At 40.7% G+C, this 25783-nt stretch overlaps 1 protein-coding gene across 1 annotated transcript in view; it reads left to right on the forward strand.

Annotated features, from left to right (window-relative positions):
• Positions 1-25783, forward strand: part of LOC308522703 (nuclear body protein SP140-like protein) — a gene marked incomplete at its 5' end in the record, with an annotated part of 64169 nt that overhangs the window by 27684 nt on the left and 10702 nt on the right. Inside the window, 6 exons of the mRNA XM_081096237.1 lie at positions 4226-4372; positions 5351-5434; positions 10516-10569; positions 19714-19818; positions 23538-23680; positions 25188-25229. Of these exons, the coding sequence (XP_080952363.1) occupies positions 4226-4372; positions 5351-5434; positions 10516-10569; positions 19714-19818; positions 23538-23680; positions 25188-25229 (575 nt within the window). The remainder of the gene's footprint in view (positions 1-4225; positions 4373-5350; positions 5435-10515; positions 10570-19713; positions 19819-23537; positions 23681-25187; positions 25230-25783) is intronic.

Genomic DNA, 25783 nt, shown 5'->3' on the forward strand with positions numbered 1-25783 from the left:
TAAGGGATTTTTCTCCTCTGTGTGATTAATAGCCATGAGGAATCTGCAGAATTTATTGATGGAGATGAGGCCCCAAATTTTCCACCTCAACATTGAAGCAGGGGGAGGGGGCAGTTAAGAAAGATACAGGAACCTAAATTAAGAGCTACTATTTCCTGAGGCATCAATTCTGACTTCATCCTGTACCATGGATCCAGTTTATCCTGGAATCCCATTCTCTGCATTATAATAGTTTGGGGATGTGCAGGGCAAAAAGAAATGATTATATTTATATTTTTTAAAATGAGACTACTTATTGATAGGTCTTATAAATTTATGCATCAAATACTGACTAGATAATAGAAGTAGACCAGCAAAGTAATGAGTTTCTTTTAAAATTACCTAATTGCTATGACTATACAGTGTTAATTTATATAGTTATTTCTAAAGAAAAGAGAAAGCTAAATATTCCTTTACTGGAGGGTCATATTGTCATCTGATCACAAACCTTAAGTAGTGTCAAAAGAAAACTAATCCCTCTAGTGTTAGCAGAAATGGATAAAGTATTTCATAATCCCAAAGTTTTGGGTTTGACAGTTCTTCAGCAAGCCATGCCATATAGAATAATTTTTCAAAGGACCTTTGCAAATAGTGTCTCACTTTTTAATTTATAGCTGCCCTGAGGGGTAAGCAGGGTGGATCTTTTTATCCTTGTTCCTGGATGACCTAACACAATCACATAAATCTTTAGGGGTCATTTACAAAGTCACAGGGAGATAAAGGGGAAGAGAAGGCTACTATCCTGAATTCTGTGTTACTTTCGTTATAAAATTAGAGCTCAAAATGGTTAACAAAACACTGTTTCCCTAATCCTATGGGCAGCACCAGTGGTCATAAGACCTGCAGCTCTTCGGTGCACAGACTGGTGATGGGTTTCCCTTTCTACTTTCTCAGAGGATATTGGACACAGGTCTATTTAGGAAAATATACTAAAAAAAAAAATAAATACAAATAAACAAATAAAAATGTTACCTGGTCTTGATGTTACAAAAGTACAATATTGTAAATAATACACTTGTTGCAATGCATAACTATATCTATCAATGTAAATGGCAAATTTGCTTCGGTTTTTAAAGAGTGTACCTTCTAACTAGGGCAGGTAAAGTGCTCCGAAAGGTGGTCCCAAATAGGTCTATGGCTCAGACACAAGAAATTATTTCTCAGCCTTGCAAACATTTCAAGATACACCAGTGGGGAGAGGAGGCTCTCTACCTTCAACACAAGATTTCCAAGGTCTCCACACTGGAGAAAAAGCAGATGAAGGAAGTGTGAAATGACAATAGAAGGGGAAAGAGGAAGAAGTGAGAGAAGTATGGGGAAGTAATATTCAAACAGAGCAGCAACTTGTCTCTGCTCTGGGGACAGGAAATGGGGCATCACTAATCCACAAGGTAAGTGACTTAAAAGGACAGACAAGGTAGCTTGGATGCAGGACATGGTGTTCAAGATTTTTCCAAGTTTTCTCATTAGTGAATTTCCTGTGGGGTTGGTTCCTTGGTCACTCACTGAGACACACAAATCATCTTATTTCTTTGGGCAGTGATCAATATCCTTGACTCTTTTTTTTTCAAATATATTTTATTGATTTTTTACAGAGAGGAAGGGAGAGGGATAGAGAGTTAGAAACATCAGTGAGAGAGAAACATTGATCAGCTGCCTCCTGCACACCTCCCACTAGGGATGTGCCCACAACCAAGGTACATGCCATTGACTGGAATCGAACCTGGGACCCTTCAGTCCTCAGGACACGCTCTATCCACTGAGCCAAACTGGCTAGGGCAATATCCTTGACTCTTTAGAATCAAGTGAGAGAGGAGAGGCCCAAGTAGTCACCTGTTCATAATTCTAAATTGTATTAGATAAGCTTATATTTCTGGAAAACTTCCAGAGTCTAAATCCGGAGCTCTATTTTCCTGATGAATCTTTTTCTGAGGTTTTCTATATGCATTGAGTCAATTACTTCTGGGGTGCCATTTTAAACATTTAACTTTTTCAATCCTATTAGAAAATAGGAGGAAGCAAGAGACATTATAAATGGTTGTTTGACTGGATACATGTAATCAATTGATATATTGAAAATGTAGCAATAATGTAGTAAATAATAGTCTTTTTACTCTGCTATATTATATCTATTAATGCTAAAGAGTTCATATTTCATAGAGCATAGTGAGTGAACACAGTATTTCATCGTCTATATATATAAAAAGCCAGCAGCGGGAATGTTGTAACCAAAATGACCAGTCACTATGACGCCCACTGCAGCCAACTAACTGGCCTGATCAGGGGGTGGGACTGGCTGGCCAACCTCCCATGGCCCCTCCCCCCAGCCAGCCCCACCCCTGATCGCCTCCCCACCCCAATAGAGGACAGGGCTGGCTGGCCAACCTTCTGCAGCCCCACACCCAATGGGCCCCACCACCCCAATTGGCCTGCAGCCCGTTCCCCGAGCAGGCCCCACCCCTGATAGCCTTCCCCTACCCCAATAGGGGGCAGAACTGGCCAGCCCAACACCCACAGCTCCTCCCCACTGCCAACCCCACCCCCAGTCAGCCCCCATCACCCCAATCAGCCTGAGGTCCCTCCCCCCAGCCAGCTCTGCCCCTGATCAGCCCCTCCACACCATTCTGGGGGTGGGGCCTGCCAGCCAATCACCTGTTACCCCTTCCCCAAGCCAGCCCAGCCCTGATTGGGCCCCAGTCAGGGCAAGCTGGCCATCCAATCTCCCGCCATCTCCTTCTCCTGATAGGCCCAGCCCCTATCTGCCCACCAATTGGGACTGGACCAGCTAGACCCCATCCATTCATGAATTCATGCACTGGGCCTCTAGTACATTGATAATATTGTCATTAGTAAAAAATTTAGGATGTCTTATGCAAACATTAATTACTAATGAAAAAATGCTTAGCCAACTACTCTCAAGCCCAAATGATACTTAAATCATTGACTGACATTTTGATTTTTCACAGGACTTTTTTGAATAAAAGCTCATTTTGTTTTCACAAAAACTATAAAAGGGAGGTAGGGTAAATAGATTGTCCGCATGATAGTGGAGGAAACTGGAGATAATAATGTTTGAGGGTTATTTATAAATTCACATGGCAAGTGAAAGGGAGAGCCAGGCAGGAGCTCAGCATTATGGCCCTGAGCCCCAGAACTGGGTTCAAGTGAGAGAAAGAGGAATATGATCATCTCAACATTGACATTATCACAAACTCTATCTGCTGTGTGAGTTGTCATAGACTCTATAAGACCACTGCAAACAAATACAGTTCTCTCCCTTTTACTTTATATTGTCTATGGATTTCAGAAAATCACCAACATCTGGAAAATTACTTTGCAAAACAAGTAAGAGCAAGTAAATAAGAATTTTTCATGGTTTCAAATGGGCAGTGTTTTCTACAAAAGATTGAGTCTAATTTTTTGCTATTTCCTTTACAGTAAAAATTTGCTTTAATTTAAGATAGTGAATATTTAACTTTTGTAGTTAGAGTAATGGCTGTGACAAATAAACTTAAGGAGGTCAATCACTCACACACAATAGAATTTTAATATTTTTCTCAAGTAAACATTCCAAAGGGTTTTAGAAGAAGGGGGAGGCGGAGGGGGGGTGGGGGGTACTCTATTTCACAAAGTCATTCTGGGAAGCAGCCAAATGAGAGATCTGCCTTTTTCAAATCCAGATTTCTAAGACCACCTTGGGAAAGAAGCAGAGCTAAAATATTACACAATTACAGACATGAACACAAACCCATAAGCTACATGTAAAAGAAGAAAGAGAATGCAGTGCAAAATACAGAGGGCCAAAAGAAAACAGAGGAGCCCTGCTAGTGAGGCTCAGTTTGGTCAGCATCCTCCCAGGCACCCAAAGGTGGCTGGTGTGATTCCATCAGGGCACATGCTAGGGTTGCAGGCTCCATGCCCTGTAGGGGTGTGTGCAGGAGGCAGCTGATCCATGATGTTCCTCTCTCATCAGTTTTTCCATCTAGCTATCCCTCTTCCTCCCTATCTCTCTAAAAAGCAATAAAAATATATTTTTTAAAAAGGAGAGGCGCAGAGAAAGGACAGGGTTGGGGGAACTGTCCCCTGCAGTGGAATTACAGGAAGAAGGGCTTATTGACTGTCACGAGGGTGCTCACTCCCTTACGGGAAACTAATGAAATTCTTTATTTATTACAATTTTGTCCAGGAGCAGAGCTACTCCACCATGGAAACATAACCAGTTCCTGCTCTGTAGACCTGGTGGATATAAAGAAGAAAATGCCATTTTTATATTCAGGTGTTGAATGTGAAGCCCAAGCAAGGACTGGCTGTAACCAGGCTTCTATCAGTATAGGTAAGGCTGACGGAATATGTGATGTGAATCCCAGTTCCAGGCAAGGGTCTGGGACATGTCATCAGGGCCCATGGAGACAGTCCTGGTGACCTTGGTTAGAGGTAGAAAGGGGAGGGAACAAGTGCCTTATGCAGGGAATCCAGCAGAAACACAACCCCAGTAATTGGTAAATTAAAATATTGATATCAGAGAGTATATTATATATCCAAAGAAAGGAAGGTATTGGGATAAGAGTTAAAGAAAAGGGAAAATTTTCAGAGAGCAAACATATTCATGAAAGGAGATGAGAAAGAAAAAAAAAACACTCACATGAAGACAAGGAAAAGTATGAAGAGAGATACCTTTGCCAGAAACCAGCATCATTAGTAAAAATGGCTGAACCAAGAGGCTTTGCTTGGGGTGATGGGCAATGAAGCAGTGTGCAAATGATGCTTTATTGAGTTGTGCACTTGAAACCTATATGGTTTTGTGAACCAGTATCACCCCAATAAATTAAATTTAAAATGATAATAATAAATATATATATTAAAAATATATAATTTGAAGCCACTTTTAAAAGTTACACTATATAGTTCTCTCTGATCCATCTTTCTAGCTAATAAATATTTAGGCATGTTTGGAATGATACAAAGAAAGAATGAAAGAAAAGTAGAATGAGGGGGGAGATAGAAAGAGAGTGGAGGTAAGAGATAAAGTGAACATGGAGTTGAGGTAGAATGGGGATGGGGATAGCAAGCTGAGTGAGAGTGGGGCAGAAAAGTGCTTCAGGTTGGGCAAAGCTGCCCTCTGGGCATGAACTTCATCACCTTCTGGATAGGACCTGAAGCAACCTGCAGGTCACCCACATTGGGCACAGACCAGAGGGACCTGAGTTAACTTGGCTTCTAGGTCTTCCTAATGCTCCCATGAAGGGGTTTCCACTCAGTGGTTGCCATGACCCCACCCTGAGACACTATGGGTTTTTTCTCCTTTGTGCAGAGATCAACAGTGAGGACTCCAGAGAATCCAGTGATGGAGGTGAGCCCCCTGAAGCTTCCACCTCAGCATTGAAAAGGGAGCCAGGTAAGGAGGTGGGAGCTCGGGGGCTGAGATGCAGGAACCTCAATTAAGAGGCACTGTTTCCTGAGGCATCAATTCTGAGTTCATCCTATACCACAGACCCAGTTTATCCTGGAATCCCATTTTCTATGTTTATTTCACTTGACCTTTTGGGATGTGCAAGGTAATAAGAAATCATTATATTTATATTTTTTAAACATAAGGACTATTAATTCATAGGTGCTATTAATAAAGCTATGCACCCATCTATTGATTGTATAGTAAAAATAGGCTAGCAAAGTAGTGAATTTATTTTAAAACTAATTCTATTATTATAAAGTGTTGGATTTATACAGTGATTTCTACAGAGAGGAGAAAGCTAAATATTTCTTTATTGGAAGGTCATATTGTCATCTAATCTCAAAGTTTGAGTAGTGTTGAGGGTCAATTCCTCCAGCTCTTCTGTGTTAGCAGAAATGGATAGTTTTTTAAAACCCAAAGTGTCGTTTTTTAGAGAGTTCTCCTAAAAGTCATGACATATGGAATGACTTTACAAAGGATCTTTACAAATAGTGTCTTACCTTTTCCTTTACAACAACCCTGAGGAGTGAGAAAGATGGCCATTGTCACTCTTGTTTCTAAATGAGAAAATAAAATCACATAAATGTTTAAAATCTCCTACAAAGTCACATGTAGATAAAGGGAAAGGCAAGACTAGCTTCCTGGATTCTGTGTCATATCCTTTGTAAAATTAGAGCTTGAAGCAATTAATAAAACATTGTTTCCCTAATCCTATGGGCAGCACCAGTGGTCATTAAGACCAGCAGCTCTTTAGTGCACAGACTGGTGATGGGTTTTCCCTTCCTACTTTCTCAGAAGATATTGGAAACATGTCTATTTAGGAAAACATACTAAGAAAGTATTTAAGAACAAATAGATAATAGAAGGGGAAAGAGGAAGAAGAAGAGAGAGAAGTATGGGAAAGTAATATTCAACGGAGCAGTGACTTGTCTCAACTCTGGGGACAGGAAATAGAAGACCAATAGTTCACAAGGCAAGTGACTTAAGAGGACAGACCAGGTGGCCTGGATGCAGGCCATGATTTGCATGGGTGTTCAACATTTTTCCAAGTTTTCTCATTAGTGAATTTCCTGTGGGGTTGGTTCCTTGGCCACTCACTGAGACACACAAAGGATGTTATTCCTTTATGCAGTGATCAATACCCTGGACTCGTTAGAAACAAGTGGGCGAGGAGCAACCCAAGGAGACCTCTGCATACAATGCTAACAAGATATTAATACTAACGTTGCACTCCTAGATGACAGATATCCAGCATCAAAATTTAGAGCTTTGTTTTCCTCAGGAATATTTTTCTGAGTATCCTCCATATGCCTTCATTCTATTACTTCTAGGAAACTGTTTACCTAAAAATAAAATGCTTTACAAAGTGAGAGGCAACAAGCACTTATTTGAGGTCAAAGGATTCAGAAAAGCACTTATTCAGGCAGAAGCATAAAAAGTGTTCCAATGAGGAGACAAAGTCCAGGAATATTTATGAGAAACGGAAGGGAAATATTTACATCAATAGAAGGAAGGCATTTCTATTGGTGAAGATGAGCTAATATAGTGATGCTAATTATAAGCAATGTTTTTAATTTTCAGTCTGGTAGTCATAGGTCCCAAAGTCATATCTGTTTTCTTGCTATCCTTGAAAACAATTCTTTGAGACACAATGTTGCTTTAAGTCCAGTTCCAAGGGTATTTTGCCCTGTTTTAACAGTGCAAATGTTTGAAGCATAAGACATGCAATGCAGTTATTCTGGCATGGCAATTTAAAGTGGCTTCATTTATATATAATTTTACAAATTTTACCTTTTGATCAAGAGCTTTCCTTGAAAGCATAACGGATTAATTATCAGAAAGCAGCACTGATCGCCTGGCTGATCTGGCTCAGTGGTTGAGGGTCAACCTATGAACCAGGAGGTCATGGTTGGATTCCCAGTCAGGGCACATGCCTGGGTTGCTGGCTTAATACCCAGTGAGGCATACAGGAGGCAGCCAATCAGTGATTCTCCTCATTGATGTTTCTATCTCTCTCTCCCTCTACCTTCCTATCTGAAATCAATAAAAATATTTTTTAAAGAAAAAAAAAGAAAGCAGCACTGATCAGTTATTAAAAGCATCATTGGTTTTCCATTGTCAGATGGCTCAGTTTGTTATGCCATTGTTGGTCCCTCATCTCCAGGAAGGCTCATTCCCAGTATTGCATGTCACATAGGAAAAAGAGTGGTTTTCTCTTTTCTTAGGAGCGATAGGCCACATTTGAGCCACAAGAGCATCAGAACAGAGGAAGGCTTTCCTGTCATGTTTCTTTAAGGGAAAACATCTATCGTCCCTTGAGGTTTCTCATATGAAGTCTCAAAGGCCTGAGTGATCATTTAAAAAAGGTTGAGTAGCACCTAATAGTAGCACTATTAGAGTAGCATCTTTATGACACTGAGCCACAGGCAGTCACATGAAAATATTAAACAAACATGTGGTGTCAGTGGACATTGTATGTAATTATTTTGCTTATACCTACATTTTATCTAGCTTAATTTTTATTTTATCAGAAATGTTTCATCCAAGTATAATAGGAGGTATTAGCAATAGAGCAAGTCCCACTTTGTTCAGGAAAGATTTGGTCAAGAGTAATTCTGTTGTCTAATGTAATGCATGCAAAGAAATTTAAACATTTTTCTGGTTGTCTGTTTTTGGGGTGGTCATTGCAATTCCTACCCAAGGGGAAAAAGTATTCTTTCAAATCTTTATTTGGTCTGATATCACCAGGTATTCAACATACTTGACTATATGTGTAACCAGTTTTATGTTTTGACCTATGAAGTAGGTTTAAAGATGATGCCCAAAGTTCTTTCCAGTCAGAAATTAAGAATAAAAGGAAACATTAACTGTTATTGTGAGTGCTTGGCCTCTTATATTATTTGTGAGGTAAGAAGGGACTAAATAAGGAAAAAAGGAAATATGAGGGTATAGACTATACAGGCAGGCCTGGCCTAGAATATTGGGTTAGTTGTCCACAATAGATGTCATCTGCTTTACTTCCTAGTAATTTTAAATTTAATTCTTCTGTTGGTTCAACAGTCCAGGTAAGTACTGAACTGTTGAAATAAATCTTTTTTAAATGAATATTTTTGAAGTTGAAGCATTTTTGTAGGAAATATTTTTTAAACATATTTTTATTGATTCCAAAGAGAAATGAAGAAGGAGAGATAGAAGCATCAATGATGAGAGAGAGAGTCATTGTTCAGCTGCCTGCTGCATGCCCTACAATGGAGATCAAGCCCACAATCCAGGCATCTGCCCCAACCAGGAATCGACCTCCTGGTTCATAGGTCTACTCTCAACCGCTGAGCCAAACTGGCTGGGCTGTAGGGAACATTTTTGTGAAATTATCAGAGTCAAAGAATAACTGTCTGTACATGACAGAAATACCTGGAAATAAGAAGTGTTTCTGCATTATTTGTTCATCATAAGGTGTGCCAAGAGGCCAAGAGGCCAAGATGCAGGGACTGAAAGTAGCCAAGCATCTGACATAAGGGGCAAAGCTAACCAAGGTCTTGGGGTAGAGGTGATTTAGCAGTTACCATGGATGATTTGTATGTCAGTGATGGGTGATCAAGAATCAATAATATCGGGCAGCTCACCAGCAAAAAGTGGGTCAGTTATGAAGGTGAGAGTCACAGGACTGGGGCAGCAGAATGTCAGAAGTCTGAAATGAGAGCTCCGTTTTCTGTTGAACTTGACTCTGAGCACACTGACAGAAAATGGGTCCGGTTCATGGCAGAATCCCATTCTTTTTGCTTAGCCTGATTCTTTTGGGACTTGCAGGAAAACAAGATATCATTATAAAGTCATGATTAACATGGCCCTGTTTATTGTCACAGGAGATGTAGTAGAAATATACTCTTAAAATGGAAGTATTTAGCTTTCTACATCACTGAATTAATCATTAATAATAATCACTGTAATAATCAAAATTAATAAAGTCTCAATTTTGTACAGTGATATTCATCCATAACACACCAACATTCTGTGGAACCCATAAAAGCCAAGTATTCTTTTGCTTCTCAATAATAGTGTCATTTTGTCACAATCTTAGCAAAGCCTCAAAAGACAACTGATTCTACCACTAAACCGTTAGGAAAAAAACATCAAATCAACTATTCTTAACCCAGCACATTTTTTAAAAATATATTTTTTTTATTGATTTCAGAAAGGAAGGGAGATGGAGAGAGAGATAGAAGCATCAATGATGAAAGAGAATCATGGATAGGCTGCCTCATGCATGCCCCTTACTCGGGATCAGCCCACAACTCAGGCATGCACCCTGACCTAAAATTGAACTATTTCATATGTCAACACTCAAATATTAAGCCACACCAGCCAGGCAACCCAGCACATACTTTTTTATGTGTGTCTGTGCTCTAGCATGTCACAGGCTTATACTGTAATGTCACACAAACTTTTGGACAAACCTCCTCATAAAAATCTTAAGGATATGAGACCTGGTCTTACCTCTGAGTACCAAGGTGTTTAAGAGTATTTTTCAAAATGTTATTGAGAAATAAAGGAAGACCCAGGGCCTATTCTGAAGTCCTACTTCTCAATGTAGTAGGTTTGTGGTTGTGGTTACTTTAGAAGAAAGAAGCAATAAATCAAACACCTTTATAAAATCAAGCCTTCTGCAGTATGAACCATCCTAAAATTTGTAACTATTTTTTCAATCCTCACTGGAGAATATTTCTTCCATTGATCTTTAGAGAGAGTGAAAGGGAATGAGGAGGGGAGAGAGAGAGAGAGAGAGAGAGAGAGAGAGAGAGAGAGAGAGAGAGAGAGAGAGAGAGAAACATTGCCGTTGACTAGTTGCCTCCCCCACTTGCCCCAACTGGGGTCAGAAATGAAACCTGCAACCGAGGTACATCTCTTGACCAGGAATTGAACCAGCGGCCCTTAGGTCATAGATTGATGCCTTAACCACGGCAAGGGCAAACTTGTAAATTTTATTTAATCATTTCCATTTTCTCACCACCACCTGTTTGTTGTAGGTACTGTGGATTTTGGAAACAACTCCATTTCAGAAAAAGTCAAGAAGAGAAGAAGTAAGAATAAGATTTTATTTGCTTTTGATGTGAGAAATAATTTTATAATGCCAGTGTTTCATCATCTTTATTGTTATTTACAATATTGTGGTAGATAGAACAATTGCTCCTCAAAGATGTCCATGTCTTAATTCCTGAAACCTGTAATCTGTTCTCTTTCATGGCAAGTGGACTTTTCAGATTTAATTAAACTAGGACTTAAAATTGGAGAGGTTATCATGCATTACCCAATACACTCCCCTAGTCCTTAAAAAAATGGAGAATCTTTCTATGGTGTGGAGAGAGGAAGAATGGTCAGAGAGACACAATATTGTGGCTCTGAAGATGGAAGAAGGGCCTTAGCTAGTTTATCTCAGTGGATAGAGCATCAGTCTGCAAATTGAAGGGTCCCAGTTCAATTCCGGTCAAGGGTACATGCCCCAGTTATGGGCTCGATCCCCAGTGGGGGGCATGCAAGAGGCATCCAATCAATGATTCTCTCATCATTGATGTTTCTATCTCTCTCACCCTCTCCCTTCCTCTCTGAAATTAATAAAAGATTTTTTTTAAGATATAGGAAGGGAATAGGGAATGTGGGTGATCTTAAGAATCTGTAGTTCACACAGCATTCACCTCCTTGTGTGTGATGTGAGATAGTAATTATAAGAAATTACCCCAACACTTTTTTTCATGAATTGAAATGCCCTTTCATGTGACTTTCCCTGTACTCATGGACCTGTGACTAGAATTCTACTCTGAAAAACTAGTCTGTTTATAATTCAGTACAAAATTGGCTTAATTACAAAGGTTTAAAGTAAAATTTGCTTTTCCTACCCACTATAGTTTCTGTTGAAATAAAAAAAAGATACACTGAGGAGAAATAGACAAGATAAAGATTTTAGAAGTTCAGTGATGTTGAACCTCTGTGTGTTCAGAATCTAATCAAGATTTTTCTACTAAAACCTCCAAATTCCTTTAGGAATTTGAAAGTACAATGAATTTAAAGATTATTTGGGGTAGAATTTAAACATTTTTAAAGGAGAACGACCTATGCATTTACTCGTCACCTTTTTTGCTCTTCAAGAAAATTTTATAGTTTTCTTTCTATAGATTGTGCATGTTTTTAATTTTCTTGTTAAATTTGCTGCGATATAATTTATATACAATAGATTCCGTCACTTTAAAGGTTTAATTGAATATGTTTTAACACATGTGGATAGTTATGTAAACCACCATGATCATGACATAGAACATTTCCATCATCCACAAATATCCACTTGTGTCCCTTTTTGCACCCCCTGGTCTTGAAACAATGGATCTGTTTTTATCACTGTATTTTTCTCCCTGGAATTTCATATACATGAATTCATACAATATATAGTTTATTTGCATCTTTTTTTTTCACTAAACATAATGCTGTTGAGACATATTGGTATTATTGTGTGTATCAGCAGTTAATCCATTTCTATTGCTGAGAAGTATCCCTTGTATGAATGAGAAGTTGATTTATCTATTCACCTGTTCATAAGCATTGAACTATTTCCAGTTTGGGGAAAAAAAACTATGAGGAGCATGTTCAGACAAATATTTGGGTGGACATATGCCGGGAGCCGGTCCATGCTTGCTGTTTCAAGGGACCTGGCATATATGGCATACTGTTCTTAATATGTTTGCTCACCTTCTTGGCACTATGTGTTTTAACCAAGGTCTCTGAGAAAGGTTGTTTCCCCAGGTAGGGATTTTCCCCTGAAGTTAGGGAGGGAATAAAACCTCTTAACTAAGTGCCAGGTGGGTAATTAATCACTTTAACCACGAACAATCATGCTTAAGCTACATAATCTTTACTCCCTGGAATGGAGATAAGAAACGCCCTAACCTTTGAAATAGAGATTGATAGGATTGGAATCAACTGGTATAAATACAGATGTAAGAAGACAGAACGAAGAGAGACAGAACCTAGGCACAGAACCTACACAGAACGTTCTCTAGAGACAGAAGAACTTCGCTGGAGAGAACATGGCAAAAGATCCTGGACAGAAACTGGCCTCAGAATCTAGAGACAGAACCTAGAGAGAACATGGCAAAAGATCCTGGACTGAACCTGACTACAGAAATTGGCAAGAGAACCTGACTAGAACCTGGTGACTGAACTTGGCTGAAGAACCTGGCTACAGAATCTGGTGACCGAACCTGGCTAGGGAACCTGGAGAACCTGGAACCTGGCTGGAGAACCTAGCAAAGGAACATGGCTACAGAACTTGGCTGGAGAACCTAGAGAACCTGGCTATGATGATCAACTGAACGCCGTCTCCATGTCATTCCTTCTTCGCTGACTCTGTCCACACCTTTGGGGACCCCTGGACCCGCTGGGGTTGGACCCCAGCAGACATATTTTTAATTTTTCTTAGATAAATACTTAAAAGAAGTACTACTAAATCATATTAATTGAACATAAGTGCATGTTCAATGCTTTGTGAATCTGCCAAAATATTTTTCAAAGTGGTTGCACCCTTTCATATTTCCACTAGAAATGTTTGAAAGTTCCAATTGCTCTGCATACTCACCAGTACTTGGTATTGTTAGTTTTGTTTTTTTAATTGTAGCTATTCTTAGTAGGCATATAATGGTTTTTCTTGTAATTCTAATCTGCATTTCCCTAATAATTAATGGTACTGAGCATCTTTTCATTTGCCATTATCCACAGATCCCATTCGGTGAAGTATCTATTGGAATCTTTTACCCTTATTTAATTGAGCTCTCTCTTTTTTTTTCTTTTTTTTTTTTCTTTTTTAAGTGAAAGAGTTATTTATATGTCCTGGAGTCAAATCCTTTGTTGGTTATATCTTATAGTCTGAAAAAGCCTACCTTTTCATTTTCTTGGCACTATCTTTTGAAGAACAAAATTTTTAATATTTGATGAAGTGTAATTTAACAATATTTTCCTTTTATAATCTATGATTTGGGGTTCTATTTAAGAAATTTTTGCTTAATTTGAGATCCTGTTTTCTTTAAGAAGTTTTATGGTTTAGTGTTTACATTTAGCTCTATGATCTAGTTTAAGTTAATTTTTGCATATGATGTTAGCTAAGAACTTTTTTTTTCTGGCATAGGGATATTCAATTGTCCCAGCAGCATTTGTTGAAAAGACTATCCTTTCTACATTGAATTAATTTGCTTTCACATCCATTTTAAAATAAATTGACCCTATGACTTTGAGTGTATTTCTGGAATTCTTTTTCTGTTCTATTTACCTATACATCTACCATTATGTCAGGATCTTGATTACTGTAGCTTTAAAATGAGTCTTGGAAGTCAGGTAGTAAGGCCTACAATTTTGTTTCTCTTTTTCAAAATGCTTTTAGCTCTCTTAGGCCCTGTGCATTTGGAAGCTTCCTCTATCTTTAATTTTAGCCACTTTTTAAAAATTGGTCTCAGCCCTAACCGGTTTGGCTCAGTGGATAGAGCAACAGCTTGCGAACTCCATGGTCCCACGTTCGATTCCGGTCAAGGGCATGTACCTTGGTTGCGGACACAGCCCCAGTGGGGGGTTTGCAGGGGGCAGCTGATCCATGTTTCTCTCGCATCGATGTTTCTAACTCTCTATCCCTCTCCCTTCCTCTCTGTAAAAAATCAATAAAAAATAAAAAATAAAACCTCTATGTAGGAGAACCCTAATTCCTCCCACAGAGATTATTTTAGAAAAAAAAAATAAAAATATTGGTTTCAGAGAAGATAGAGGGAGAGAGAGATAGAAAAATCAATGATGAAAGAGAATCACTGAACGCTGCCTCCTGCTCACTTCCCACTGGGGATGGAGCCCGCAACCTAGGCACATACCCTTGACTTAAATTGAACCGGGGACCCTTCAGTTCACAGGCCAATGCTCTATCCACTGAGCCAAACTGGCTGGGGCCATTTTAGCCACTTTTAAGATCACATCATTTTCCAAGGTGCCTACTGAGCTCCACCATGTGGCTATGTTCTAGGCCATACAAAAGATAAATGGAGAAAAGCAAAATATATCTTCCTGCAGAATGCTAGCCCTTTTGTGTGAAGCTTTCCTAGAGTTTCCCTCGTCCCACAAAAATAGTTTGTTTTCATCTTACTCAACAAATCTTAAGCTGGTGGTCCTGCCAACTATTAGGGAAGTTATGAACTATGGTGTTTTGTCTGAATTCTGATATCTCTGAGAATGCAGCTATTCTGTTAGTAAATTAGGAATTAAAATGGGTACCTGGAACATGACATGAAGAATTTATTTCAGTAACTCTCTAAAATGTGTTGAAAGTCTCTTTGGAACCTATGTGACCAATATTTGTAAATGTTCCAGATCACTTTAAAATATGTACATCTGAACTCCTTGCTGGGTTCCGGTTTCTCCCTTCATGAAGGCTCTTTATCAAGCACACTGTTTAAATTTACTGGATCAGTGGTAAATTAAGTTGTATTTGTTCCATCATGTTGGATAGAGATGTGCAAAGTTTTCCAAATGATTGTATTTGCTAACTCCTCCATGTTCTGTTGTTTTACTTTAGAATTTTTGATGCCATTTATGATTGTTATAACTTAGATGCCTTCTTATTTTATAGTTCCCCTTTATCCTTATTAATGCTTTTTGCTTTCAAATATTTTTTCAGGATGATAATATTGCTGCATTAACTTTTATAGTTTTTACCCCTTTTCATAAGCCCCCCATGCAGCTTTGTTTTGTGTCTCTTGTAAAGACACAGTTTTTTGTAATTTTCTCAGATAATCCTCACCTTTAAATAGCTATGTTTTATTTGGTACTTTCATTATGATCCCTGATATATATGGACTTATACATCTATATTATTGCTAACCATTATTTTTGTGTGTTTCTGTATCTCTTTCCTACTTTCTGAATGATTGAGACAGAATTCTATAGTCTACCTTTTTCTCCACGGGTTTGGAAACTGGAGGTAAAATTTCTTTAACCATGCTGTAATCTCAACCGATGACAAAAATCTTATCATGGATTCCCTCAAATTCAACATCCCATCTCCATCATTTAGCTATTATATTTTAATATTTTGTTACTAATTTTCTTCTCATTATAAATTTTAAAACAATCATTTACTTAAATTTTTCATCATTTTATGTACTCACCATTGTTTCTTTCTTTGGTTTCAACTTTGGTCTAGCTGAATAAATCCTTGGTTCTTTTAGTGAGGGTATCTAAGTGTTATATTTGCAAATTTGCCTTTATTTTGAAAGATTTTTTATTGATTTTTCTATATAGAGAGGAAGATAGATAGATGATAGATTGATGTAGATAGATAGATATAGATGATATATGCTAGATAGATGATAGATAGATAGATAGATAGATGATAGATAGATGATGATAGATAGATGATAGATAGATAGATAGATAGATAGATAGATAGATAGATGATAGATGATAGACAGATAGATAGATAGTAGATAGATAGAAATCCATGTATAAGAGAAACATAGAAATATCAATCAGTTGCCTTTTGTATGGGCTCCAACTGACCAGGGACCAAACCAGCAAAGTAGTTAAGTGCCATGACCAGGAATAACACACACAGCCTTTCTGTGCCAGGGACGGCACTCCAACCAACTGAGCCACACCATACAGAAAGAATTTTTTTGCCAAGATTAAAAATTCTAGGTCAATGTTTATTTCTCTTCAATATGCTAATACTAGAGGCCCATGCATGAAATTCGTGCACGGGAGGGTGGTGGCGTCCCTCAGCCCAGCCTGCACCCTCTCCAATTGGGACCCCTCAGGGGATGTCTGAGTGCCAGTTTAAGCCTTATCCCACAGGGATCCCAGAGGGATCAGGCCTAAAGCGGCAGTTGGACATCCCTCTCACAATCCGGGACCACTGGCTCTGAACCGTTTACCTGCCTGCCTGCTTGATAACCCCTAATCACTCTGCATGCCAGCCTAATAGCTCTCAACTGTTCACCCTCCCACCCCCCCACACACACCAGCCTGCTCACCCTCAACTTTCCCCCCTGCTGGCCTGATCTCCCCCAATGCCCTCACCCCGCTGGCGTGATCACCCCTAACTGCCTCTGCCTCAGCCCTGCCACCATGGCTTTGTCTGGAATGACTTCCAGAAGGTCCCCTGGTCTAATTAGCATTTTACCCTTTTATTAGTATAGATGCTTACTGCATTGTCTTCTAGACTCTATTGTGTGGCTGATAAATATTTTTCTTGTATTTTGACTGTCATATTTTGGTTAATAAGCTATTTTTCTTGCCAAAATATCTTTTTCCAACTTTTGAATTATGAAAACTTTAAGGCTACTGAAAACTTGAATAATTTTACAGTAAACATAGACTCACAATTAGCATGTATTCTGCTTTATCTCATTTCTGTCCCTCTATTCATTTCCCTATTCATCCACTAACCGTCCTCAGCTTTGAAACATTTTAAAGTTGCAGACAATAATACACCTTCCCCCAAACACTTTAGTATGCATATCATTAACTAGATTCAATATTTGTTTGTATTTCTTTTTCTTTTTGATAAAATTTACAATGAGATGTACAAATGCTAGATATTTCATTCTATGGATTCTGATTAAAGTGTTCTCCTGTAAAATCCTAATTGTTATCAAGAGATAGAATATGACCATCACCCTAGAACTTAAACAGCTCTCCTCTGAGGAGGACACTTTACTATCCTGGGATAATTAAGAGGGAGATGCTCTCTATTTTATACTGGTCAGAAAACAAATTTGCCCTCTGACTTGGGGAGCTACATTAACTCTAGCTTCTAAAACTCTTTGCTATTCACACATCCTTGAAAAGATACTCTGGGGCATGTGGAATTCCATGGAGAATTGGGTCCCAACAAATTCACCTCACAAAGCACATTCTGGCTATTTCCCTGTGAGGACACCACTCCACCAGCCAAGATTAATCTGACCCCTGGAGTCTAGTAGTATATTCATTCAAATTGTTTCCTTCAGAATTTAACAAATTTCCTAAAACATATTTTTTTCAATCTTTAATTTCTTTATTGATTAAGGTGTTACATATGTGACCTCATTCCCCCCTTAAACCCCCCCCCCCCGCCGCCAATCATGCCCTCACCCCCCTGTTGTCTGTGTCCATTGGTTGGGCTTATATGCATGCATACAAGTCCTTTGGTTGATCTCTCCCCCTTACCCCCATCCTCCCCTACTTTCCCTCTGAGGTTTGACAGTCTTATCGCTGCTTCTCTATTTCTGGATCTATCCCTTTTCATCAGCCTATGTTGTTCACTATATTCCACAAATGAGTGAGATCATGTGGTATTTATCTTTCTCTGACTGGCCTATTTCACTTAGCATAATGCTCTCCAGTTCCATCCATGCTGTTGCAAATGGTAAGAACTCCTTTCTTACCTCAGCGTAGTATTCCATTGTGTAGATGTACCACGGTTTTTTAATCCACTCATCTGCTGATGGACACTTAGGCTGTTTCCAAATTGTAGCTATGGTGAATTGTGCTGCTATAAACATAGGGATGCATATATCCTTTCTAATTGGTGTTTAAGTTTCCTATGACCACCTCTATGGTGCAAGTCACCATGGTTGCATGAGGGAGGCAAGTGAATGCCTGGCTTTCACACAAGAAATGCAATCCCAAGCGCACACATGGTGATCCTGAAAAAGAAGCATTTATAATTGTTCAGGTTCCTAAAAGGAATATATCAGCCATGAGTAGGGTTGGGTCCCTGATCACCTGTAACCTTAAAGTTTTCAGCTCTGTTCATTGTTGATGGGTTTTTGAAGGAGGTGGGGAAAGAGAGTTCATCCAATCTGTTCTATCTCTCCATGATGTCCAATCTGTTATATTTTTCCATGATGTCTCCCTCAACCCTTCATCCAATGACTGAGAATCAGTGAGAGGACCATGTCCAGAAATGTTCTGCCTGGGAAATGCAGAGGCTGGCAGCAACCCCAAATTCATCACATCTGATGGTGAATGGCAGACTCAGCATCTACATATGTGGTGGGAGAGATAGACAAGAGTGATTTCCTTCAGGACAGTCTTGAAAGACAAATATGATTAATGCTCTTTCACCTCCCACACCTCCTAGGTGTTTCATCCTCAGATGGGACTTTTGCTCTTCCTTCACTACCAAAAATATGGAGGGGGGAATATATTGTGTACCATTCCATTGGCTGTAACCTCATCTCCTCATCATTCGTTCTAATAATCTCCTATTGTCACTCACAATTTTTATCCACAAGGGTCAGATACAAGCAGGGCAAAGGCATTTTCAAAAAATATAACCAAAATCTGTAGGCACTCTGAAGACCGGGGAAGAACATGCATCCTCACCAGCAATGGTCAGAACAGAATCCAGATTTGCACAATTGGTCTATATAATGCCATTAATTCCCCACCACTTTTGTCCTTATCACAATGCAGGAAGGAGCTGATCCCTTTCTGCCTAGATTGGGGAAAGCTGCCTTCAGTGACAAAATACCCATAATAGAGAAGTGTGTGGACAGGAAGAGATGAGGTCATAGAGTTAGATGATCAGAGCATTGCGTGTAGCCTTTTATAAAGGGCACACCATTGTCAGACTGTAATGGTCCAGCAAGTCATGCAATTTGCAGATTGTTCTAGAGCTTCCTCAGCTCCTCTTTTAGCTTTGGAGAAAGTTGATGTGAGGGACAAATGAGGCAAAGTAGAGAACATGAATTAAGGTAGACACTATCTTCAGGGTTAACTCATCATTATCCTCTCCCTGAGTCAGAGCTCAAATGGGGAGATACAAGTATAGTCTCTGATATTGTGTCCAGCTACCTAACTGCACTGGAAGAGCATAGATGGAGACCTTCCTTCATAATGTGACAGCAGCTGTATGTTTCATTGTCATGGAAGAGTCAGGGGAGGGGATGACTGCATTGAGAGTTACTGTAGTTTTATAGAAGCCTGATATCTCTGCTCAGGCATTCTGATTGTGTGAGATTTGAGAGGTGAGATGAAGGTAGGCATTCTATTGCTGTGCATCAAAAATGCCACTGACAGAAAGACTTTGAAACTCTGAAGATTTGTGAGATAAAGTTTCTTAAGTACCCCTATGTCTTTATAGAAACAATCTCAACTTGGGAGGAAGTTGTATTTGTGCTGTTGTAAAATGAGATACAATGAAGAATCTTCTCTTTCAGGGACAAAAATGCACACAGATGAGACTGTGGATTTTGAGGCTGAAATACTTCCTGTGACCTGTGGGGTGATGGTGGGCATGTTAATTAAGAGAAAATTGAAACGAGGTAAGATTCAAGGTCTACTTTCACTTATAACCCCTCCATGAAGGAATCACAAAAAGTAATGGAATTACCCATGTAAATTACCCATTGTTTAAGGAATTGGGGCCCCAGTTTTGTCTTGAGAAGAGGTAGGGATCTTTAAGATGACATTTTTACACTTTAAGAAATGGTGCATATTAAGTGCTCACTTCCAGAGTTCACAAAATTTAGAATCAGAAAACCTGAGTCCCAGCCTCAGCTCTTCCAAGAGTGACTTAGTAAAGAATGGGATTTTTCTGATCCTGAAACTTCTCATCTAATAAATGGATAATAATTAAAAACCTTCCTCCTGGTGTGACTTTGAGACAAGGTACATAATGACTGTAAAATGTTTTCTGATTTGAACATTATAAAGCTTTCCAATAGTTGTCTATAATGATGAACCCCATATCAGATTAATCTTAATGTGGGTATGTGAAAAAATAATAAGTTTGCATCAAAACTATTTTTAAACAGCTTTACTGAGATATAACTCACATATATACTAGTAATTCACCATTTTAAGTGTAGAATTCACTGTTGAGCTTTTTGTTTATTCACAAGATTATAAAACCATCATTACAATCTAATTTTAGAACAGTTTTTTCCTCCGCTAAAAGAAACACCATGTCTCTCAGTAGTCAATACCCACTCCCACCTCACTCCAAGAGAGCCCTATGCAACCACTCATATATTTTGTGATCTATAAACTGGCCCATTCTAAATATTTCATATCAATTGACTCATATAACATGTGCCTTTCTGTGACTGGTTTTCACTCAGCATGATGTTTTCCAGGTTCATATGTATATATCATCCATTATACTTCATTCTTCTTTATTTTCAAACTAGAGGCCCGGTGCACAAAAATTTGTGCACTGGGGGGTGGGGGGGGCGAGGGGGCGGGAGAGGGGGTCTCTCAGCCGGGCCTGTGCCCTCTCGAAGTCTGGGACCCCTCGGGAGATAACAACCTGCTGGCTTATGCCCGCTCCTGGGTGGCAGAGGGCAGGCCTAATCCCTAGGTGCAGCCCCTGGTCAGGTTCAGAGCAGGGTCGATTGGGGAGTTGGGGAGCCGCCCCCTGTCACGCACAGAGCAGGGCGGATCAGGAGGTTTCGATGCCACCCCTAGTCACACTTAGGGTAGGGCCAATTGGGGGGTTGGGGCACTGCCCCCTGTCACACTCAAGGCAGGGTCGATAGGGAGGTTGCGGCGCCACCCGCTGTCACGCACAGAGCAGGGCCGATCAGGGGGTTGAGGAGCTCCCCCCTGTCACACACAGAGCAGGGCCCATCAGGGGGTTGGGGAGCTCCCCCCTGTCACTCACAGAGCAGGGCCAATAGGGGAGTTGGGGCACCGCCCCCTGTCACAGAGCAGGGCAGATCAGGGGGTTGGGGCGTAGCCACTGTCACACTCAGGGCAGGGCCGATGGGGGTGGTTGGGGCGCCACACCCTGTCACACACAGAGCCGCAGGGCAATCAGGGGGTTGGGGAGCTCCCCCCTGTCACACACAGAGCAGGGCTGATCAGGGGGTTGAGGAGCTCCCCCCTGTCACGAATAGAACAGGGCGGATAGGGAGGTTGTGGCCCCGCCCCCTGTCACACACAGAGCTGCAGGGCGATCAGGGGGTTTGGTCGCTGCCCTCTGTCACGCTGATCCCAGTGCTGGGAGGCATATTACCCTTTTACTATATAGGATAGAAGCCTGGTGCACGGGTGGGGGCGGGCTGGTTTGCCCTGAAGGGTGTCCTGGATCAGGGTGGGGGTCCCGCTTGGGTGTCTGGCCAGCCTGGGTGAGGGGATGATGGCTGTTTGCAGCTGGTCACACCCCTTTTAGGGTGGGAGTCCCCACTGGGGTGCCTAGCCAGCCTGGGTGAGGGGCTGAGGGCTGTTTTCAGGCTGGCGGGTGACTGAAGCTCCCAACCACTCCTTTTTTCCTTTTTTTTATTCTGGGCCAGCTTTAGCTCTGAGGCTAGGCTCCAACTATGAGACCTCCACTGCTGAAAGCAGGTTTCTGGCCTTTGTTTACCTTCTGTATTTGAAACAATGTTGTGGTCCTGCTGGCTGAAGCCTGGGGTGTTGTTTAGCTTCTATATTTGTTACAATGTTGCTTAGAGTGCAGCTGAGAGGCGGTCAAGGCAGGCGGGGAAGCTTGGCTTCCTTGGTCACTGAAGCAAGCAAGCCTCCCTGTTCGCGTCAGCTGCCTGGCTGCCGGTCGCCATCTTGGCTGGAAGTTAATTTGCATATCACCCTGATTAGCCAATGGGAAGGATAGTGCTCGTACGCTAATTACCATGTTTCTCTTTTATTAGATAGGATAATATAACAGTCCATCGTGTGGAAACACAGTAATGCATTTATCTATCAGTTTGGGTTTTCTCACCCTTTCACTATTATGAATAATGCTGTTTTGAATAAAGATTTTGGTGAACCTAGTTTTTTAATTCTTTCCACTATATACTCTGGAGTAGAATTGCAGGATTACATGGCAATTCAATGTTGAACTTATTGAAAAAAATTGAAACTATTTGCCACAGTATGGCACCAGTTTATATTCCCACCAGTAAAATCTGAGTGCTCTCATTTCTCTGCATCCTAACCAACAATTGTTATTGTCTGTCTTTTTCTTTATGGCTATCCTAGAGGGTGTGATGTGGTATCTCAATAAGGTTTTTATTTCCTTTTTTTAATGAATAATATTGTCACATATATGACTATCTTTTATCCTATATAATAAAAGCCTAGGTGGCATCATGTGTGACATCATCACAAGATGGCTGCCACAAGATGGCCGGCAGGTGAGGGCAGTTGTGGGTGATCAGGCCTACAGAGGAGGGCAGTTGGATGCAACCAGGCTGGCAGGGGAGGGCAGTTGGGGGCAACCAGGTCTGCAGAGGATGACAGATGGGGGTGACCAGGCCTGCAGGGAAGGGCAGTTGGGTGCAACCAGGCTGGCAGGAGAGGGTAGTTAGGGGTGACCAGGCCAGCAGGGGAAGGCAGTTGGGAGTGATCAGGCCTGCAAGGGAGGGCAGTTGGGGGCTATCAGGCCAGCAGGGGATCAGTTAGGAGTCAATCAGGCCGGCAGGGAGCAGTTAGGGGATGATCAGGCTGGCAGGCAGAAGCAGTTAAAGTCAATCAGGCAGGCAGGCTGGTGAGCGGTTAGGAGCCAGCAGTCCTGGACTATGAGAGGGATGTCCAACTACCCACAGGGATTGGGTCTAAAAGCAGTCAGACATCCCCCAAGGGATCCCAGATTGGAGAGGGTGCTGGCCAGGCTGAGGGATACCTTCTCCCCCACCCCCCATGCACAAATTTTGTGCACTGGGCCTCTAGTCTATATATAAGTAAAATTTTCCAATGAATAATTTTTCACAATTACTTTAAAGTCAGTTATTCATGATTTCACTTAAAAAAATATCAGCTCAATAATTCTATTGAACTGGAAGAAAATTATTGTAATACAGGGCACAGATATTGCCTTAATGTCATTGTAAGCAGCAGAGCAGGGCCCCCACTTGAGATTTCACTCCAAAGTAGGAAATCTCCTTACAAGAGACTTACAGGCTGGGTTTGGGGATTCTCAAGTATGAAAGGTGAGGTCACACTCATCTGTTAGTGATCTTTAACCCAAATTGGGTGGCTGTAGATCCAGTGTCTGAGCTCTGAGGACTAGGGGTTTTCAGGATCAATTATCCCGGTCTTACAGGAGCCACGGTGAAGTGCATAAGGAGAGAGGATGGAAATTGGTTCACCCCAAGGGAATTTGAAGTTGCAGGAGGCTATGAAAAATCAAGTAACTGGAAGAACAGTGTGTGCTGTGGTGGGAGAACCCTAAAATGGATGATACAGGTATTCCAATGATGGGGCAGGAGATGTGACTTTCCTTGTACTTAAAGAAAAGGTCACTATTTGCTCATAAAATATATGTCGAGTCATGGCTAAAGCTCTGAGGTCCCCTGACTTTATTCTTGTCCTGGAGGGAGGTGCCCCACACTCTTAAGTCAGTACAAGGCAGCACACTGATGTCAAAGGGGCTCGGTTGGAGTAGGTGCGGGAGGAGGGAGAAGTCATTATGACTCAGGTGCTTGCAGATAACTTTAGCCACTGAAAGAAAGGAGACCATCTACAGTCAAACAAGTGGTCAGAAGGCACTCCTGAGAAAGAGTGGTGTGAAAACCAGAACCATGACTAACATGGCTCCACAGGTTGAGGTAGATGGATTGTGTGTGATAAGGAATAATTTATCAATTGGGGTTTTGGGGTTTTTTGGAGGGATTTAATGCCAGGCTAAGGATTTTAAACTCATAGCATAAATAATGCAGACCCAGGGAAGTCTCCTGAGGTGTGAAATGACATATTTGAAACAGTATCTCAGACAACATGGGGCCTGGAAATGACTTCACTGTCTTTCAGCTCTAGACACTTGTAGTGAACCTAGAATGCTCAGCTCCAATGTCGCCCCTCTCTGAATATTCCCTGACTGACCTGCCTTGTCATCCCTTCCCTAGGCCCCCTGACCACACTATTAAAGCCTTTCTCATAGTTTTATACTTATCCTTTCATGCAACCCTTTCATGATGCAGGTATTCCAATGATGGGGCAGGAGATGTGACTTTCCTTGTACTTGAAGAAAAGGTCACTATTTGCTCATAAAATATATGTTGAGTCATGGCTAGAGCTCTGAGGTCCCCTGACTTTATTCTTGTCCTGGAGGGAGGTGCCCCACACTCTTAAGTCAGTACAAGGCAGCACATTGATGTCAAAGGGGCTCAGTTGGAGTAGGTGTGGGAGGAGGGAGAAGTCAACCTGTGGAGCCATGTTAGTCATGGTTCTGGTTTTCACACCACTCTTTCTCAGGAGTGCCTTCTGACCACTTGTTTAACTGTAGATGGTCTCCTTTCTTTCAGTGGCTAAAGTTATCTGCAAGAACCTGCTCTCCTAGATCTCTAGGGTTTATACATCTTTGTGTGCCCAACATTGTGCAGAGTATGTGACACCCAATAGCTGTGGGACAAGTGTATGTAAGTTGAGCAGCCCTGGTGTGAGGAAATAACTTGAGTGGCACTGGTGGGAATGGAACGGAAGTGAAAGCTGTCAAAAAGATTGTGAAGGAAATGAAAACTTAAGTAAATAAGAACACAAAAGAAAAGGAAAAAATTCTAAGGAGGATTGTCCAGCTACTATTAATGAATTCTAGAATAACATTGAGGAGGGGAAGATGGGTTCTCATTTAGACATCTTGGTTTGAGCTGACAGTGGAACATCCAAGTAGAAATATTTGGGAGGAGATTGCAATGCCAGACTCACAAAACATAAACACAGGCTAACTATACACTTGGATCTTTTAATCTTTCAGCAAGGATATCTACTTAAACCTCCACGTGGTGTGAAGAAAAAGGTGATTATTACTTTATACAAGTTCTTTTTTTAATCTATATTGTTCAAAGTATTACATAAATCCCCTTTTCCCCACATTAACCTCTTCAAGCCTGCTCCCATCTCCCACCCCAACCCCAACCTCCCCCAAGTACCTCACCACCCAATTGTCTATGTCCACAGACAATTGTATATGCATACAAGTTCATGGGTTGATCTCTTCCTACCCACCCTCCCCTGCCTTCCCTCTAAGGTTCAACAGTCTGTTCATGCTTCTATGTCTCAGGGTCTTTTTATTCATCAGTTTATTTGGTTCATTAGATTCCGTATATAAGTGAGATCACGTGATACTTATCTTTCTCTGACTGGCTTATTTCACTTAGAATAATATCCTCCAGGTCCATCCATGCTGTTGCAAATGGTAAGAGTTCTTTCTTTTTTTATTGCCACATAGTATTCCATTGTATAAATGTACCACCATTTTTTATTCACTCATCTGCTGATGGGCACTTAGGTTGTTTCCAAATCTTCTTTTATTAAAATTTCATATGTGAATTTTTTATTTATTGTTTAAAG

This window comes from Myotis nattereri (genome assembly GCF_964212035.1).
Source record: "Myotis nattereri genome assembly, chromosome: 7".
NCBI lineage: Eukaryota > Metazoa > Chordata > Mammalia > Chiroptera > Vespertilionidae > Myotis > Myotis nattereri.